At 40.9% G+C, this 20,512-nt stretch overlaps 1 protein-coding gene across 3 annotated transcripts; it reads right to left on the bottom strand.

The window, feature by feature from the left end:
* Positions 1-8,855: 8,855 nt before the first annotated feature.
* LOC115415761 (peptidase M20 domain-containing protein 2-like) lies at positions 8,856-19,924 on the bottom strand. 3 transcript variants are annotated; one of them, XM_030129403.1, is made up of 8 exons: positions 19,461-19,924; positions 18,412-18,560; positions 17,429-17,571; positions 17,198-17,352; positions 16,477-16,609; positions 15,312-15,419; positions 9,766-9,853; positions 9,550-9,661 (listed from the first exon to the last, which is right to left on the bottom strand). In XM_030129403.1, exons 1-8 carry the CDS (start codon positions 19,869-19,871, stop codon positions 9,658-9,660), a joined length of 1,191 nt encoding a protein of 396 aa, XP_029985263.1. In that variant the 5' UTR covers positions 19,872-19,924; the 3' UTR covers positions 9,550-9,657. The 3 variants fall into 3 exon arrangements, with proteins under 3 accessions (XP_029985261.1, XP_029985262.1, XP_029985263.1); XM_030129401.1 differs by lacking the exon at positions 9,766-9,853 and having other exon boundaries at positions 8,856-9,661; XM_030129402.1 differs by lacking the exon at positions 9,766-9,853 and having other exon boundaries at positions 9,519-9,761.
* Positions 19,925-20,512: the final 588 nt, after the last annotated feature.

Raw genomic sequence — 20,512 nt, 5'->3', positions numbered from 1 at the left:
CAATACTGTAAAACCCACTGAATGGGAGAGTGTACAGGTGTAGAAGATTAGTAACATGGATAGAAAAAATGTCATGAGTGGCATTGGTGGGGGGTCTGGGGGTCCTCCCCCAGAAAATTTTTAAAGCTTCAGGTCAATTTTGGTGCTCTGTGGTTAATTTTAAAGGGGATGAAAACCTTTGAAGCAAGTGAAAATAATAACTAGAAGAAAACCTTACTGCAAAAAATGACTGAAAAACTTTTTATTTAGCAATTTAGGAACTCCTAAAACATAACTCCAACTCCAACAGCACATGAATTTTGGGGAAAATGTCTGTGTAAATGTAACCCTAACCAACTAATCTTCAGCTTCTCAGATTGATGGTGGATCAGGACTTTTTTACCATTGGAACCATACAGAATTTTCTTGTGGCAAACTCCGCACATGCGCACCAGGCTGCTTCATTTTTTTGCACCATGATCTAATTGCAGTTCCATCGTCTCCCTTCTCATCAAGCCACGCCCACCTCCATCTATTTTTCACGCATCTCTCAATAGTTCCCACTTCAGCACCTTCCTCTACAAACGTGTCCATGATGTCGTATATGCTAGCCAAAATAATCTGTACGTGGTCAAACCTGCGTCCACAACCCCCTCCCACCAATATCATGTTCTCTTTTGATTGGAAGAAATTACATCAAATGAAACAGAAATTCTATTCCGTTCCAGATCCTCTCTGAGGGGATTTCAAATACAGTGGCTTTGCAAATACCAAGGGTGTTACTCATTCATTTAATTTTATCTTCGTACTGTACCACACAGATAGAAATAAGATGCTAAACGGGTCCAAATAAAGCACTTATGCAGTTGGGCGCGTAACCGCGTAAGGCCGCGGCGCACAGCCGCACGCACGGGAAGGGCACATACACACACACACACACACACACACACACTAGTCATATACCGGTAAGAGGAGATCAGCTATGAACCCAAACATGAGGGTCCATGTAGATCAGTTCTGTCTTCTTCCCTTTTCGCTGTGGTTCTTTCATAATGAAAGCTACTTGTTAGCACTAAACTAAAGTTAGTCTGGAGGCTGAACTTCGGTAAAGCTGAACTGGTCCATGTGTTTCTGAGGCACAGAATGAGCAGCGTTTCCTTCCAAAGAGAAATAGTCATCAATCTGTCCTCCCGACATAAAAATAAAGAAGTCATCTTATTATCATCACTGTTAAACCTGTCAGCCCCCTGTGTGTGGCGTGCCTGTGTTAAACACCTGCAGACCCAGGACAGCAGACCCAGGACAGCAGACCCAGGACAGGATCGCGATGCCGACTGGACTCAACGAAACACGTGGGGAAGTTACTTCAATATGACTTTTTCCCTCCTCAATTTTTCCATTTGACGGAAATCTGTCGTGGTGATGGAGAACTTTAATCCCTGATCTACTCATTACCAAGGGGGTAAATATTTCAAGTGTCAGTGTGGTGGATGTTGCTTTATCTGATCATTTGTGTGTCTTCTTTGAACTGTCAGTCATTCCCAAACCAGCAGCTGGACCTGCAGTTGTTCGGAAGAGACACATTAATGACAGCACAGGTACACTGTTTATGGAGATGATCAGGTTTGAAAACGCCTCATTTTCTAATGTTGACGATCTGTTGAACTCATATTCTTCTTGTGTTCTAAATGTCCTGGGCACCATTGCTCCTGTTAAGGTTAAAATGGTTAGAAATAGGCAGAAGGCCCCATGGAGAAATGTTGACTCAGTCAGGGCACAGAAGAAGGAGTGCCGGAGGGCCAAACGGAAATGGAAAAAGTCTGAGCTTCAGGTTCATTATGAGATTTACACAGAACAGTTGTGTGTTTTCAACCAGATTTTGCGTAGAACAAGGGAGAGGTATTTTTCAGAAATGATTACAAAGTGCAGTAACAACTCTTGTGTCCTGTTTGCAACAGCAAATAGGTTCACAAACCCTCCTGCTCCATTGCCTTCAGAACTAGTTTCCACATCGAAGTGCAATGAGTTTGCAAAATTCTTTAATGACAAGGTTCAGGGCATTAAACACTCAATTAATCCCACAACATACTTACCACTGCACCCTTCCACACACCTAGAGCTGACACATTTCACACCTGTCACTGACAAAACAGTCCAAGAGACCATCTCTAGTCTGAGTTCAGACACATGTTGCCTTGACGAGTTGCCCACTAGATTTCTAAATTCTGTGCTGAGCAGTTTGTTACCCCAGCTCACTCACTTAGTTAATATTTCATTACAATCTGGAACATTTCCCAGGGCCTTGAAAACTGCTGTCATTAGGCCTCCCCTAAAGAAGAATAGTCTTGATGCAGCAGTACTGAACAACTGTCGGACCATATCAAATCTTCCATTTTTAGGTAAAGTCCTTGAGAGAGTTGTTTACCAACAGCTCTGTGACTTTCTTCTATTGAACAACTGCTTTGATGATTTCCAGTCAGGTTTCAGGCCTCATCACAGCACTGAGACTGCTCTGATCAAAGTGACAAATGACATCCGTCTGAACACAGACAAAGGTACAGTAACAGTCTTAGTCCTGCTGGATCTGAGTGCTGCATTCTATACAGTTGATCATGTGATTCTGTTACAGAGGCTAGGGGACTGGGTAGGCATCTCTGGTCCTGCCCTGAAATGGTTTAAGTCCTACCTTGAGGACAGGAAGTATTTTGTTCAAATCGGTAACTGTGTTTCAAACCAAATGGCAGTGACCTGTGGGGTCCCCCAGGGGTCCATCCTGGGACCCCTCTTGTTCAGTCTTTACATGTTGCCCCTGGGCAAGTTAATACACAGTAATAATGTGTCCTACCAGAACTATGCAGACGACACTCAGATTTACATCTCGCTGACAGCAGGTGAACATGGGCCTGTGGACTCACTCTGTGACTGCCTCCAACAGATCACTGTGTGGATGCAAAACAACTGTCTCCAGCTAAATTCAGACAAGACTGAAGTCATTGTCTTTGGCCCACAAAAACCCAGAGAAAGTGTCATCAGTCATTTGGAAACTGTTACTCTAAAAGCTAAAAATCAGGTTAGAAATCTAGGGGTAATAATGGACTCAGACCTAAACTTTAACAGCCACATTAAATCAGTTACATCATCAGCCTTTTACCATCTTAAAAACATTGCCAGAATCAAAGGTTTACTGTCTAAAGTAGACTTAGAGAGACTTATCCACGCATTTATCTCTAGCAGGTTAGACTACTGTAATGGCCTTCTCACTGGACTCTCTAAACCAGCTGTAAAACAGCTGCAGTCCATCCAGAACGCTGCTGCTCAAGTCCTGACTAGAACCAGGAAGTACGACCATATTAGTCCTGTGCTCAGATCTGTGCACTGGCTTCCTGTGGCTCAGAGAATAGACTTTAAAACAGCTCTGCAGGTCTACAGGTCTGTCCATGGTCTAGCACCTAAGTACATCTGTGACATGTTGGTCCCATATGAACCATCTTGGACCCTGAGAACCTCAGGTACAGGTCTTTTGCTGGTGCCCAGAGTCAGGACTAAACAGGGTGAAGCTGCGTTTCAGTTCTATGCAGCTAAACTCTGGAACAGTCTTCCTGATGACGTCAGACAGGCCTCTACTGTGACAATGTTTCAGTCCAGGCTGAAAACAGCTGTTCAACTGTGCATAGAACAACTGAAAGGGTTCTATCTGCACTCTTCTCTTTTACTTTGTTTTAATTGATTATTATTTATGTTTTATTGATTATATTTTAATTATAATTGGGTTTTTAATCTGTTTTCCATTTTTGTAAAGCACTGCGAATTGCCCAGTGTATGACTTGTGCTATACAAATAAAGTAAGTAAGTCAGTAAATTTTATTTATAGAGCACTTTTCACAGACAGAGTCACAAAGTGCTTTATCAATTCAAATCACAATCAGATCCAGTTTACAGACCCAACAGAATCCTTCAGGAGCAAACACATGTGATTGGTGACAGTGGCAAGAAAAAACTTCCCTTTAACAGCAGAAACCTGGAGCAGACCCAGACTCTTCAAGGATGGACGTCTGCCTTGACCAGTTGGGGTTAAAGAGAGAGAGTAAAGGAGGAGAAAAGAGAGAGCGATAGAGATATAGAGAGACTGGGGGGGGGGCACATGGAGTACTTTATGATGAATACATAAAGTGTAATTAGTTTGTGGTGGTCCTGGGTCAGGTGGGAGACTAAAAAGCCTTTTTGAACAGGAGGGTTTCAGGTGTTTCTTAAAGCTCTGTACAGAGTCCATGGACCATAGGTGTAGAGGCAGGTCATTCCATAGACGTGGTCCACAGCTTTAACAGACCTGTCACCGCGTGTGCTAAAGCAGGTGTGTGGAACCATCAGCAGGTGCTGTCCTGAAGACCTCAAGCTACGAGTCGAGCTGTAGGGCTGGATCAGGGAAGCAATGTATGCAGGGGCCTGGCCATGTAGGGCCCGGAAAGTTAGCACAAGAATTTTGAAATGAAGACGATATAAAACAGAAATAATGCCTTTGCCTTGCCTTGGAAGCACTGACGTGGGATTATTTTTATCAGCAGAGTACTTCCAGTCTGAAATACCACTGAAAGGAAATACACGCTGTTGATGCCCCCCCGCATATAACTATACGATGAGATACTTTATTGTCAGTATACAGAATGTACAATGAAATTCAACAGCAATAGTAATAAATAGTATTAACTATAAAATATAAATATATAATAAAAACATAATAAAAACAAAATATAAAAACAAATCTGCATCACTCACATATCAACATCCATACATTCATTCCCTCACACATCCACCTCCTTCTTTATCATACAGCAGTACGTCACACACACATCCCGTCAGTGCCGGTGTATACAGTGCAATGTACAAAATAGTGCAATTTCAAAAATGTCTGTACTTTAGTGGTTGATTCCATTGTTTAGTATAGTTATGGCTGTGGGGTAAAAACTGCTCCGGAATTATGTGGTGCGTGTTTTTATAGATCTGTATCTCTTTCCAGATGGCAAGAGTTCAAAGAGGTGGTGGGCAGGTGGGAGGGGTCTGTGAGGATGTTCCAGGACTTCTGCAGGCAGCGAGAAGAGAAGATGCCCCTCAGGGCAGGGAGTTGAGAGTTAGTGATGTTCTGTCAGCTGTTGTGATCCTCTGCACAGCCTTCTGTCTGCTGCAGAGCGTAGTAGTATGGGGCCACCACAAACTATTAGTATTAGTATTAGTGTTAGTCAGTATTGGTATTCCTCAGTATTAGTATTAGTATTAGTATTACTATTAGTCACTATTGGTATTAGTATTAATCAGTATTAGTATTAATGTTAGTCAGTATTAGTGTTAGTATTAGTGTTAGTCAGTATTGGTAGTAGTATTAGTGTTAGTCAGTATTAGTATTAGCATTAGTATTAGTGTTAGCCAGTATTGGTATTAGTATTAGTGTTAGTCAATTAGTATTAGTATTAGTATTAGTGTCAGTCAGTATTGGTATTCCTCAGTATTAGTATTAGTATTACTATTAGTCACTATTGGTATTAGTATTAATCAGTATTAGTATTAATGTTAGTCAGTATTAGTGTTAGTATTAGTGTTAGCCAGTATTGGTATTAGTATTAGTGTTAGTCAGTATTAGTATTGGTATTAGTATTAGTGTTAGTCAGTATTAGTATTAGTATTAGTGTTAGTCAGTATTGGTATTCCTCAGTATTAGTATTAGTATTAGTCACTATTGGTATTAGTATTAATCAGTATTAGTATTAGTATTAGTATTAGTGTTAGTCAGTATTAGTGTTAGTATTAGTCTTAGTCAGTATTGGTATTAGTATTAGTGTTAGTCAGTATTAGTATTAGTGTTAGTATTAGTGTTAGTCAGTATTAGTATGAGTAGTATTAGTATTAGTGTTAGTCAGTATTGGTATTAGTCAGTATTAGTGTTAGTCAGTATTAGTATTAATATTAGTGTTAGTCAGTATTAGAATTAGTATTAGTGTTAGTCAGTATTGGTAGTAGTATTAGTGTTAGTCAGTATTAGTGTTAGCCAGTATTGGTATTAGTATTAGTGTTAGTCAATATTAGTATTAGTATTGGTATTAGTATTAGTGTTAGTCAGTATTAGTATTAGTATTAGTGTTAGTCAGTATTGGTATTCCTCAGTATTAGTATTAGTCACTATTGGTATTAGTATTAATCAGTATTAGTATTAGTGTTAGTCAGTATTAGTGTTAGTATTAGTCTTAGTCAGTATTGGTATTAGTATTAGTGTTAGTCAGTATTAGTATTAGTGTTAGTATTAGTGTTAGTCAGTATTAGTATGAGTAGTATTAGTAGTATTAGTATTAGTGTTAGTCAGTATTGGTATTAGTCAGCATTAGTATTAGTGTTAGTCAGTATTAGTATTAATATTAGTGTTAGTCAGTATTAGTATTAATATTAGTGTTAGTCAGTATTAGAATTAGTATTAGTGTTAGTCAGTATTAGTATTAATATTAGTGTTAGTCAGTATTAGTATTAATATTAGTGTTAGTCAGTATTAGAATTAGTATTAGTGTTAGTCAGTATTAGTATTAATATTAGTGTTAGTATTAGAATTAGTATTAGTGTTAGTCAGTATTAGTATTAATATTAGTGTTAGTCAGTATTAGAATTAGTATTAGTGTTAGTCAGTATTAGTATTAATATTAGTGTTAGTCAGTATTAGTATTAATATTAGTGTTAGTCAGTATTAGAATTAGTATTAGTGTTAGTCAGTATTAGTATTAATATTAGTGTTAGTCAGTATTAGTATTAATATTAGTGTTAGTCAGTATTAGTATTAATATTAGTGTTAGTCAGTATTAGTATTAATATTAGTGTTAGTCAGTATTAGTATTAGTGTTAGTATTTGTGTTAGTATTAGTCAGTATTAGTATTAGTGTTAGTCAGTATTGGTATTTTTATTAGTGTTAGTCAGTATTGGTATTCCTCAGTATTAGTGTTAGTCACTATTGGTATTAGTATTAATCAGTATTAGTATTAGTGTTAGTCAGTATTGGTATTAGTATTAGTGTTAGTCAGTATTAGTATTAGTGTTAGTCAGTATTGGTATCAGTATTAGTGTTAGTCAGTATTATTATTAGTATTAGTGTTAGTCAGTATTATTATTAGTATTAGTGTTAGTCAGTATTAGTATTAGTATTAGTCAGTATTATTATTAGTATTAGTGTTAGTCAGTATTAGTATTAGTATTAGTGTTAGTCAGTATTGGTATCAGTATTAGTGTTAGTCAGTATTATTATTAGTATTAGTGTTAGTCAGTATTAGTATTAGTGTTAGTATTTGTGTTAATAAGTATTGGTCAGGTGTCCGTTGTGTCACAAGATGTTCTTTGCGTCACTGGTCTGGTACATTTCTTAGGACAGGTCCCATCTTGGTCCCATAGTAAACGGACATATATGATGACAGGACATGACCTTAGGCACACTGTTAAATAGACACGCCCACAGACGATCGTAAACAACAGATAAGAGGTAAACACGGTCATTATGGGGTTTTGCATTGAGTTGAGGAATTTCATCTCCTTGACTTTAGAGTCAGATGACACCAGTCCATTTTCTGTGATCCAACCCACAAGGGGGTCAGCCCAGAGTTTGAAGATCAGTTTAAAGGATTATAAAAGTGATGTGCACTGGAATGTCTGGGTCCATTTCCTGTTTGGAATGTGGATCCTCCTCAGCTGAGTTCTATTTTGTTTGTGATCAGATCAAGTCAACAATAAAATTATAAAAATGAGACCAAAAAGAATCCGGACTTATTCTTGGAGCTGCCAACAAAAGAACAGTAACACTAGGAAGAACCCCAGGGGTACTGGTAAGAAGCCCAGGGGTACTAGGAAGAAGCCTCGGGCACTGGGAAGAAGTCCAGGGGTACTAGGAAGAACCCCAGGGGTACTGGTAAGAAGCCCAGGGGTACGAGGAAGAAGCCCGGGGCACTGGGAAGAAGTCCAGGGGTACTAGGAAGAACCCCAGGGGTACTGGGAAGAAGCCCAGGGGTACTAGGAAGAAGCCTCGGGCACTGGGAAGAAGTCCAGGGGTACTAGGAAGAAGCCCGAGGTACTGGGAAGAAGTCCAGGGGTACTAGGAAGAAGCCCGGGGCACTGGGAAGAAGTCCAGGGGTACTAGGAAGAACCCCAGGGGTACTGGGAAGAAGCCCAGGGGTACTAGGAAGAAGCCCAGGGGTACTAAGAAGAAGTCCAGAGGTAGTAGGAAGAAGCCCAGGGGTACTGGGAAGAAGTCCAGGGGTACTGGGAAGAAGTCCAGGGGTACTAGGAAGAAGCCCAGGGGTAGAAGGAAGAAGCCCAGGGGTACTAAGAAGAAGTCCAGAGGTAGTAGGAAGCAGCCCAGGGGTACTGGGAAGAAGCCAAGGGGTAGTAGGAAGAAGCCCAGGGGTACTAGGAAAGTTTATGTGAAAACACATTAAATAAACCAATATGTACTGAATATAAATTAAAATAGAATAAATGCATAAATATAAACACAAATACATTCATTTAAAAGTTAGGTTGTCTTTGGAAACATTTGAAGATTATTTATATTTAACATGATTCAAAATGAGTTTATTTGATAAGGAATTATTTTATGTCGATGAAAAGTTCATTTATTAATGACCAATTTATTTTTCTAATCAATGACAGAGGGCACTTTTAGTTTATATTTTACACCAAATTTACATTAATAAATGTGTTATTTTTCATATATTACAATTAAATAGAAGTTGTTTTGTAAATAGAAACTGACACCTTTGGCACAGGAACACATTTGGACTCATTTTATTCAATCAAAAATGCTGAAGTGACAGTTGGGGATACTTGGATAAAAAAGTGTATTTCAGGGGTAGTCCGCTGTAAAAAGTCCTCATTTCAGGGGTAGTCCGCTGTAAAAAGTCCTCATTTCAGGGGTACTCCACTGTACAAAGTTGGAGAACTGGACTAGACCTTTCCCAGATTACAGTAATAATGATCTTTTCACATCTTCATCAAACTTAGGTTGTATTGATTCGTTTCTGTTCTTCTCCTCCTCCTTCTCCTCCTCCTCAGGTTCTCTGTGTGCTCAGTCTTGTCTCCTTGTCCTCCTCTTTGTGTTTCTCCTCCTCTTCCTTCTCCTCCTTCTCTTCTTCCTCCTCTTCCTCAGGTTCTCTGTGTGCTCAGTCTTGTCTCCTTGTCCTCCTCTTTGTGTTTCTCCTCTTCCTTCTCCTCCTTCTCTTCTTCCTCCTCCTCAGGTTCTCTGTGTGCTCAGTCTTGTCTCCTTGTCCTCCTCTTTGTGTTTCTCCTCCTCTTCCTTCTCTTCTTCCTCCTCTTCCTCAGGTTCTCTGTGTGCTCAGTCTTGTCTCCTTGTCCTCCTCTTTGTGTTTCTCCTCTTCCTTCTCCTCCTTCTCTTCTTCCTCCTCCTCAGGTTCTCTGTGTGCTCAGTCTTGTCTCCTTGTCCTCCTCTTTGTGTTTCTCCTCCTCTTCCTTCTCCTCCTTCTCTTCTTCCTCCTCCTCAGGTTCTCTGTGTGCTCAGTCTTGTCTCCTTGTCCTCCTCTTTGTGTTTCTCCTCTGTAAACTCCTCTTTGATCTTCTGCAGTAGTTGTGGGTTCATCAGTAGGTCCAGTGCCGTCATGGACAGAGCCTTTGCAGTCCTGAGAGCGTAGAACTGAGCCCTGGCATCACCTACAAGGAACAGAAAGAAAAGAAAGAACCGAAGGAACCGAAGGAACAGAAGGAACATAAAGAACAGAAGGATTAGAATAGAACTGAGCCCTGGCATCACCTACAAGGAACAGAAAGAACAGAAAGAACAGGAGGATTTCAGAAGGTTCACTATTCCACCAAAGAGTACCATGAACATGTCTACTACTGCACCTGTACAGAATAGAATAGAATAGAATAGAACAGAGTAGAATAGAATAGAACAGAACAGAATAGAATAGAACAGAACAGAATAGAACAGAACAGAGTAGAATAGAATAGAACAGAACAGAATAGAACAGAACAGAGTAGAATAGAATAGAATAGAACAGAACAGAATAGAACAGAACAGAGTAGAACAGAACAGAGTAGAATAGAATAGAACAGAACAGAGTAGAATAGAATAGAACAGAATAGAACAGAATAGAATAGAACAGAACAGAGTAGAATAGAACAGAATAGAATAGAACAGAGTAGAGTAGAACAGAGTAGAATAGAATAGAACAGAGTAGAGTAGAACAGACCAGAACAGAACAGAACAGAATAGAACAGAATAGAATCCATTAGAATAGAATATTAGACAATAAGTTTTCTTGTTGTTTCTCCAGTTGTTCAGTGAAATTACAGCTGTTCTGGACCAGTGACAGTCACCTGACATGTAAACATAGACATATATGGCTGTATCTACATATATGACTGTATCTACGTATATGACTGTATTTACATATATGACTGTATCTACATATATGACTGTATTTACATATATGACTGTATCTACGTATATGACTGTATTTACATATATGACTGTATCTATGTATATGACTGTATTTACATATGACTGTATTTACATATATGACTGTATCTACATATATGACTGTATTTACATATATGGCTGTATCTACATATATGACTGTATTTACATATATGACTGTATCTACATATATGACTGTATTTACATATATGACTATCTACATATATGACTGTATTTACATATATGACTGTATCTACGTATATGACTGTATTTACATATATGACTGTATCTACGTATATGACTGTATTTACATATGACTGTATTTACATATATGACTGTATCTACGTATATGACTGTATTTACATATATGGCTGTATCTACATATATGACTGTATTTACATACAGACCTGATCAAAATCTTCAGACCAGTTGAAAAATAGCTAGAATTGACCTTTTGCACATTTGGATCTTAATGAGGTTTTAAGTAGAGCTACAATATACAAAAGCAAGAAGGGGGAGTGAGACAAAAAGCACTTTGAAAAAGTCATTTATTGAAAACAAGTAAACTGAAATAGGCTGTTTATCAGCTGATCAAAAGTTTAAGACCGCAGGCTATAAAAGCCAAAATCTGCTCCAAATTCTCCTTTTCTGTCGGGCATTCACACGGTCATGCCCTCCTGATGGCTAAAGCTCAGAAGCTTTCTCTTCTTGAACGTGGTCGGATCGTCCAGCTGCATAAGCGAGGCCTCTGGCAGCGTGCCATTGCTGCTGAGGTTGGACGCAATAAGACAGTCATTCTACATTTTTGGACAGATCCTGAGCATTATGGAACAAAAAAGTCAAGTGGTAGACCCAAAAAAATGACACCTGCGCTGAGCCGGAGGATCCCATTGACTGTCCGTCAGGACACAGGGCGGTCCTCCACCCAAATGAAGGCCCTTACTGGTGCCGACTGCAACGCAATAACCATCAGACGGCATCTGCGGGAAAAGGGTTTCAAAACCAAAAAACGAATTCAAAGACCTCGTCTCCTACAACGCCACAAAACTGCCCGTTTAGACTTTGCCAGGAGCATCAAACATGGGACACTGAAAGGTGGAAAAAAGTTTTATTCTCTGATGAGAAAAAATGGAACCTTGACGGTCCAGATGGCTTCCAACGTTACTGGCACGACAAGGAGATCCCACCTGAGATGTTTTCTACCCGGCACAGTGGAGGGGGGTCCATCATGATCTGAGGTGCTTTTTCATTCAGTGGAACACTGGAGCTTCAGGTGGTGCAGGGTGGTCAAACGGCGGCTGGTTACGTGCAGATGTTGCAGTGGGCGTCCCTCATGACTGAGGGCCCTGGTCTGTGTGGGAACAGCTGGGTTTAAAAACAGGACAACGCTGCAGTTCACAATGCTCGCTTGACCAAGGACTTCTTCAGGGAGAAGAACATCACTCTTTTGGACCATCCCGCATGTTCCCCTGATTTAAATCCCATAGAGAACATTTGGGGATGGATGGCAAGGGAAGTTTATAAAAATGGCCATCAGTTCCACACAGTTGATGCCCTTCGTGAAGCCATCTTCACCACTTGGAGCAATGTTCCCACCAGCCTCCTGGAAACACTCACATCAAGCATGGCCAAAGGAATTTATGAAGTGATTAACAAGAACGGTGGAGCTACTCATTACTGAGTCCTACTGAGAACATTTTTTGTTCTGGTTTGGAGAGTTTTTTGTAATTTTTTGAGCGATGGTCTTAAACTTTTGATCAGCTGATAAACAGCCTATTTCAGTTTACTTGTTGTTTTCAATAAATGACTTTTTCAAAGTGCTTTTTGTCTCACTCCCCCTTCTTGCTTTTGTATATTGTAGCTCTACTTAAAACCTCATTAAGATCCAAATGTGCAAAAGGTAAATTCTAGCTATTTTTCAACTGGTCTGAAGATTTTGATCAGGTCTGTATATGACTGCATCTACATATATGACTGTATTTACATATATGACTGTATTTACATATATGACTGTATCTACGTATATGACTGTATTTACATATATGACTGTATTTACGTATATGACTGTATTTACATATATGACTGTATCTACGTCTATGACTGTATTTACATATATGACTGTATTTACATATATGGCTGTATCTACATATATGACTGTATTTACATATATAACTGCATCTACATATATGACTGCATTTACATATATGACTGTATTTACATATATGACTGTATTTACATATATGACTGTATCTACGTCTATGACTGTATTTACATATATGACTGTATTTACATATATGGCTGTATCTACATATATGACTGTATTTACATATATGACTGCATCTACATATATGACTGTATTTACATATATGGCTGTATTTACATATATGACTGTATTTACATATATGGCTGTATCTACATATATGACTGTATCTACGTATATGACTGTATTTACGTATATGACTGTATTTACATATATGGCTGTATCTACATATATGACTGTATTTACATATATGACTGTATCTACATATATGACTGTATTTACATATATGGCTGTATCTACATATATGACTGTATTTACATATATGACAAACATATATGGCTGTATCTACATATATGACTGTATTTACATATATGACTGTATCTACATATATGACTGTATTTACATATATGGCTGTATCTACATATATGACTGTATTTACATATATGACAAACATATATGGCTGTATCTACATATATGACTGTATTTACATACAGTCGTCCTCAAAATTATTCATACCCCTGCCATTTTTTGTAACTTTTTGTTTTTGTGATGAAATGAATGAGTTTTGTCAAGTTTGTTTGTGACTTATATGTGATACACAAGTGAGGAAATAAGAACAAATGATACTTGGAGAAATACTTTATTTCAGGAGTATTTTATTAGAGGATTTCTAAAAAACGCCATGTTCAAAATTATTCATACCCTAGGTTTATTAAGTCCAAAGTCTTTTCTTAATAGTCAGTAGAATAGCCTTTGTTCTTGATAATGGTTCCTGTAAGTGTCCACAGGTTCTCTTCTGTCTCCTGTGGGGTTTTGGTCCACTCTTCCAGGACCAAAGCCTCCAGCTGGGTCCGGTTGGATGGTTTCCTACCCATCACGCTAGTCTTTGGCTCCCTCCACAGATCCTCTATATGATTTAGGTCAGAGCTTTGACTGGGTCATGTCCTTGAACCACTACTGCACTACCTTGGTGGTATGCTTGGGGTCAGTGTCCTGCTGGGACGTCCAGTCAGGACCAGTCTAGAGTTTCTCAGCAGACACATCCACATTGTCATCCAGGATGTTGATATAATCCTCCTTTTTCATGATGCCCTGTATCTTGATGAGGTTCTCGGTGCCACTAGCAGAAAAGCAGCCCCATAGCATTATGTTGCCACCACCATGCTTGATGGTTGGGGCTGTGTTCAGCTAGCGTTCTTCTCCTTGCTTCCTTCAGATGCAGTCAACATCCATGTGGCCAAACAACTCCATCTTTGTTTCATCAAATCACTGGATTGATGACCAAAAGCTTGGATCTTGGTTAAGAAGAGCTCTAGGAAATGCCAGATGAGCCTCCTGATGTTTCATCCTGAGTCATGCCATCTTCCTGTGTCTGCATCCATGGAGATCTCCTTTGTGCAATACTGGCTGGATGGTTGTCTGTGATACCTTCATACCTTGGTTATTTTGGTGGCAACATAATGCTATGGTTATAACCTATAATGCTAGGATGCTTCTCTGCTAGTGGCACTGGAAACCTCATGAAGTTACAAGGCATCATGAATTTAACATAATTATATCAACGTCCTGGATGACAGCGTGAAAGTGCTGAGAAACTCTAGACTGGTCCTGACTGGACGTCCCAGCAGGACACTGACCCCAAGCATACCACCAAGGTAGTGCAGTAGTGGTTCAAAGACATGACCCAGTCAAAGTCCTAACCTAAACCATTTAGAGGATCTGTGGAGGGAGCTAAAGACCAGAGTGATGGGTAGGAGACCACCCAACCAGACCCAGCTGGAGGCTTTGGTCCAGGAAGAGTGGACCAAAACCCCACAGGAGACAGAAGAGAACCTGTGGACACCTACAGGAACCATTATCAAGAACAAAGGCTATTCTACTGACTATTAAGAAAAGACTTTGGACTTAATAAACCTAGGGTATGAATAATTTTGAACATGGCGCTTTTTAGAAATCCTCTAATAAAATACTCCTGAAATAAAGTATTTCTCCAAGTATCATTTGTTCTTATTTCCTCACTTGTGTATCACATATAAGTCACAAACAAACTTGACAAAACTCATTCATTTCATCACAAAAACAAAAAGTTACAAAAAATGGCAGGGGTATGAATGATTTTGAGGACGACTGTATATGGCTGTATCTACATATATGACTGTATTTATATATATGACAAACATATATGGCTGTATCTACATATATGACTGTATTTACATATATGGCTGTATCTACATATATGACTGTATTTACATATATGACAAACATATATGGCTGTATCTACGTATATGACTGTATTTACATATATGGCTGTATCTACATATATGACTGTATTTACATATATGACAAACATATATGGCTGTATCTACATATATGACAAACATATATGGCTGTATCTACAAATATGACTGTATTTACATATATGGCTGTGTCTACATATATGACTGTATTTACATACATGACAGACATATATGACTGTATGTACATGTATAACTGTATTTACACATATGACAGTATTTACATATATGACAAACATATATGACTATATTTACATATATGGCTGTATTTACATATATGGCTGTATTTCCATATATGACAGCAAATATCCTGTGTGTGGTTCCGACCTGCAGCGCTGGTGTATTCCTGAGTGTGGACCAGAGCATTAGCTCCGATGTAGAAGTATGGATGGATCCCAGGGACGGCAAACGTCACATTCCCAAAGTCTGTGGAGCCTGGGCAGGAAAAACAGAACAAAGACATAAGGGAAGAAACATGCATGAAAAACAGAGCAAAGACCAAAGGGAGGAAACACAGGTCCGATTAAAGTGTGGATGAAAAACAGAGCAAACCAGAGGGAAGAACACAGGACCGATTCAAGTGGACCTGTATGTTTGACTTAGAAGAAAGGAAGATGCAAATTCAGCCAAATTCACCACAAACGCACCACACTGGACCTTTATATGAGGTGGATTATGGGCGGGGTTAGAACCTATGGGAGGAGCCATTGGCTGGGAGTGACGGACCTGTGGTTTTCAGGTGATCAGTTCCAGTAAACCAGTATCAGTCCCACTAAACCAGTACTAGTCTCACTAAACCAGTATCAGTCCCACTAAACCAGTCTCAGTCTCACTAAACCAGTATCAGTCTCACTAAACCAGTCTCAGTCTCACTAAACCAGTATCAGTCCCACTAAACCAGTACTAGTCCCACTAAACCAGTACTAGTCCCACTAAACCAGTATCAGTCTCACTAAACCAGTACTAGTCCCACTAAACCAGTACTAGTCCCACTAAACCAGTATCAGTCCCACTAAACCAGTATCAGTCCCACTAAACCAGTACTAGTCCCACTAAACCAGTATCAGTCCCACTAAACCAGTACTAGTCCCACTAAACCAGTATCAGTCCCACTAAACCAGTATCAGTTCCACTAAACCAGTATCAGTCCCACTAAACCAGTATCAGTCCCACTAAACCAGTACCAGTCCCACTAAACCAGTATCAGTCCCACTAAACCAGTATCAGTCCCACTAAACCAGTACCAGTCCCACTAAACCAGTATCAGTCCCACTAAACCAGTACCAGTCCCACTAAACCAGTATCAGTCCCACTAAACCAGTATCAGTTCCACTAAACCAGTATCAGTCCCACTAAACCAGTACCAGTCCCACTAAACCAGTATCAGTCCCACTAAACCAGTACCAGTCCCACTAAACCAGTATCAGTCCCACTAAACCAGTACCAGTCCCACTAAACCAGTATCAGTCCCAGTTAAACCAGCATGACGTACCAGACTCCTTTAGAACCTCTTCATCTGTGGTGAACTCCATACCCAGAGCGGTACCGTTCTGCTCATACAACTGTTCCAGAGTCCAAAACCGTAGCATGTTATCAAATCTGTTTTTGGAGAATTCAACTTCAACCTAAAAAATAACATGTTCTATTAAGACACAGATACATGTTCTACTAAGACACAGACACATGTTCTGCTAAGACAAAGACACATGTTCTGCTAAGACACAGACACATGTTCTGCTAAGACACAGACACATGTTCTACTAAGACACAGACACATGTTCTATTCAGACAAAGACACATGTTCTTTTAAGACAGACACATGTTCTACTAAGACACAGACACATGTTCTACTAAGACAAAGACACATGTTCTACTAAAACACAGACACATGTTCTACTAAAACACAGACACATGTTCTATTAAGACACAGACACATGTTCTACTAAGACACAGACACATGTTCTATTAAGACACAGACACGTTCTATTGACTTATCGACCAAACTGATTTTTGACAGTCACATAATGGTGTTGTTCCTGGTGTTGTCCTTCCGTACACCCTGTGGCCTCAGCTGCAGATCTGAAACACCTCTGGGCCTTGTCCTGCTCATGGTGGTGTTGGTGTTGTTAATGGTGTTGGTGTTAGTAGTGTTAGTGTTGTTCCTGGTGTTGTTCCTAGTGTTGTTCCTGGTGTTGTTCCTAGTGTTGTCCTACCGTACACCCTGTGGCCTCAGCTGCAGATCTGAAACACCTCTCTGCCTTCTCCTTCAGGACGGGCAGCTCGGCTCTGGATGGCGTCCTCAGGTAGAACTCCAGCTCAGTGTAATCTGGGATGATGTTGGGTTTGACTCCGCCGTTTTTGATGATTCCTGAAGAACACAGAGTGATTTAGCGGAGTTGATTTCAGGAGTCACAGACGTGTGGACAGATGGATGGACAGTTCACCGTGGACTCTCCAGTCCGGTTTCAGCTGCTGCCTGAGCACCGACAGGCTGTTGTAGCACAGGACGGCGGCATCCAAGGCGTTGACGCCCTCCCAGGGGTAGGCGGACGCATGGGACGCCCTGCCATAGTATCTGATGGTCACACTAGAATTAGACAGAGACCACACTGGAATTAGACAGAAACCAACTGGAATTAAACAGAGACCAACTGGAATTAGACAGAGACCAGCTGGAATTAGACAGAGACCAACAGAGACCAACTGGAATTAGACAGAGACCAACTGGAATTAGACAGACCAACACAGACCGACTGTAATTAGACAGAGACCAGCTGGAATTAGACAGAGACCAACTGGAATTAGACAGAAACCAACTGGAATTAGACAGAGACCAGCTGGAATTAGACAGAGACCAACAGAGACCGACTGGAATTAGACAGAGACCAGCTGGAATTAGACAGAGACCAACACAGACCGACTGGAATTAGACAGAGACCAGCTGGAATTAGACAGAGACCAACTGGAATTAGACAGAAACCAACTGGAATTAGACAGAGACCAGCTGGAATTAGACAGAGACCAACAGAGACCGACTGGAATTAGACAGAGACCAGCTGGAATTAGACAGAGACCAACACAGACCAACTGGAATTAGACAGAGACCAGCTGGAAATAGACAGAGACCACACAGGAATTAGACAGAGACCAGCTGGAATTACACTGAGACCAGCAGAGACTAACTGGAATTAGACAGAGACCAGCTGGAATTAGACAGAGACCAGCTGGAATTAGACAGAGACCAGCTAGAATTAGACAGAGACCAGCTAGAATTAGACAGAGACCAACTGGAATTAGACAGAGCCCAGCATCAGTCAGAATTAGACCAGACCCGTGCCTTCACATTAGGTTAGGGTTAGCGGTGAGTCCAGGTCCATTAGGGACACCCCTGATTGGATGGGGCTGTGCGTCCTCATGCTGTCCTTACTCGTGCTCTGCCACACAGGGTAGGTACAGGGCGTCCTCCTTGGATGGGTGGGCCATGAACACCACATCCAGACCCTCGAACGCCCCTTCTCGCAGCATGTCGATCTTCCCTCCCCCGTCCTCCTCTGCAGGTGTCCCCAGCACCGTCACCTGACAACACACACACACACACACACACACACACACACACACACACACACATACAGCAGTGACCACTCACCTGACTGACCACTCATTTGCATGGACCCACTGGTACACAGGTGGACACTCTGCAGCCACTGGGGCTGTGTCAACCCTAAACCTAACCCTAACCCTAACCCTAACCCTAACCCTAAACCTAAACCTAACCCTAAACCTAACCCTAAACCTAACCCTAACCCTAAACCTAACCCTTACAGAATAAACAGTTTAAGCCGATTGTTGTTTTTTATTTACTTTGGATGCTATAGACTGTGTGGGGGGTGGGGGGTCAGACTCCTTAGTTCAGTTCCACATTCAGTCCCATCTGGTCTGCTGTGAACTGGACCAGTCCAATAACGACAGAATAATATAGAAATAATGACAACTCAAAAACACAAACAAACTGAACCATCAGTCTAATTGGACCAGCATTCAGCCTCAGTTGAACACCTGTTCATTATGACAGATCCAGATCCAGTGGATCTACAAACTGTCCTTCAAACACTGTGAAAAACACACACACTGTGTCTTCAGAAACATCAGTCTAGTTGGACCAACATTCAGCCTCCGTTTATCATCAACACATGTTCAACCTGTTGTTTTTGAACGGGACCAGATGTTTTTGTTTGTTTGTTTGTTTTTGACCACATGGGTTTGTTTTCCCCAAAAGTACAGACTACACATACTTCCGGTTTCGCCGACCGAACCGAACCCCCTTAACTTTTATTTTCTAATAATAATAATAGCCCTGTAAAAGGCCCTAATGGGACCAGAACCGGTCCTGCAGGAACTTAAGTCCTACCTGGACCAGAACCGGCAGACTGCTGTGGTCCTACCTGGAGCAGAACCGGCAGACTCCTGTGGTCCTACCTGGACCCGGACCGGCAGACTGCTTCGGTCCGGCAGCTCCTCCAGAACCGCCTTGAGGCCCAGGGCCGCGGCAGCCCCCACCTCTGCAATCAGGTTGTGTCCGCAGGCGTGACCCAGACCCGGAAGGGCGTCGAACTCACACAGGAAGCCCACGTTGACCACCGGACCCGGGCCCAGTTCGGGTCCCCAGACGGCTCGGAAGGCGGTGTCCAGTTTGAAGTGCGGGTCCACGGTCCATCCGGGCTCCTGGCTGAAGAAGTCCACCAGGGTACCGTGGGCCTGGGTCTCCTGGTAGGCCAGCTCCGGACAGGTCCAGATGTCCCGGCTCAGACCGTGAAGCTTCGGTTCGGCTGCGTCTATGAGGACACCGAGTCTGTGTTTGAGTTCGGACAGAAGAGCCGAAGAAGACATTCTGGACCGGGACAGGGACAGAACTGGGACGGAAACAGGAAGGAGACCGGAACCGGAAGTACATGTTCCCGTAGCGGTGCGAATCGGCTCTTCCGGTAGAAACTCAAAGAAGAACTGACTCCTTTGGTTCCGGACGACTCCTCATGTTCTGTCATTTACAGTTTAAGGTTTGAACCCAAATGAACAAATAAGAAGAGTTCTACAAAAGACCCAGATTAGGACTGAGCAGGACCCAGTTTAGGTCTGAGCCGGACCCAGTTTAGGACTGAGCCGGACCCAGTTTGGGACGGAACAGAACACAGTTTAGGTCTGAGCAGGTCTGAGATCTGAGCAGGTCCACATCCATTTACTCTGGCAACAACAACATATATATATATATATATATATATATATATATATATATATATATATATATATATATATATATATATATATATATATATATATATATATATATATATATACACAGGGCCGGACTGAGACTCATTTTCAGCCCTGGAGTTTCATACCTCAGACCGGCCCACTTTAGATCACAACCGATTATTATTAAAATCATGGAATTCTAACCTTACATGTTAGGTCTACACACTGTTCTGCAAAGCCTTCTAATTCAGTGTATTTTCTAAAATATTTCCAATTCA

The sequence above is a fragment of the Sphaeramia orbicularis genome, unplaced genomic scaffold (genome assembly GCF_902148855.1).
Source record: "Sphaeramia orbicularis unplaced genomic scaffold, fSphaOr1.1, whole genome shotgun sequence".
NCBI classification, from domain to species: domain Eukaryota; kingdom Metazoa; phylum Chordata; class Actinopteri; order Kurtiformes; family Apogonidae; genus Sphaeramia; species Sphaeramia orbicularis.
Note: the sequence above shows the minus strand (reverse complement) of the source record. Positions and strands in the feature narration are given on the sequence as shown.

Bases quoted from the DNA above. Each gene is read 5' to 3' on its own strand.
- LOC115415761 (XM_030129401.1), bottom strand. From the start codon at position 19,871: ATGTCTTCTTCGGCTCTTCTGTCCGAACTCAAACACAGACTCGGTGTC. The intron at 17,353-17,428 runs GTGAACTGTCCA...TGTGTTCTTCAG, and splicing joins ACCGGACTGGAGAGTCCACG to GAATCATCAAAAACGGCGGA. The intron at 9,662-15,311 runs GTCGGAACCACA...TGTTCCTTGTAG, and splicing joins GGAATACACCAGCGCTGCAG to GTGATGCCAGGGCTCAGTTC.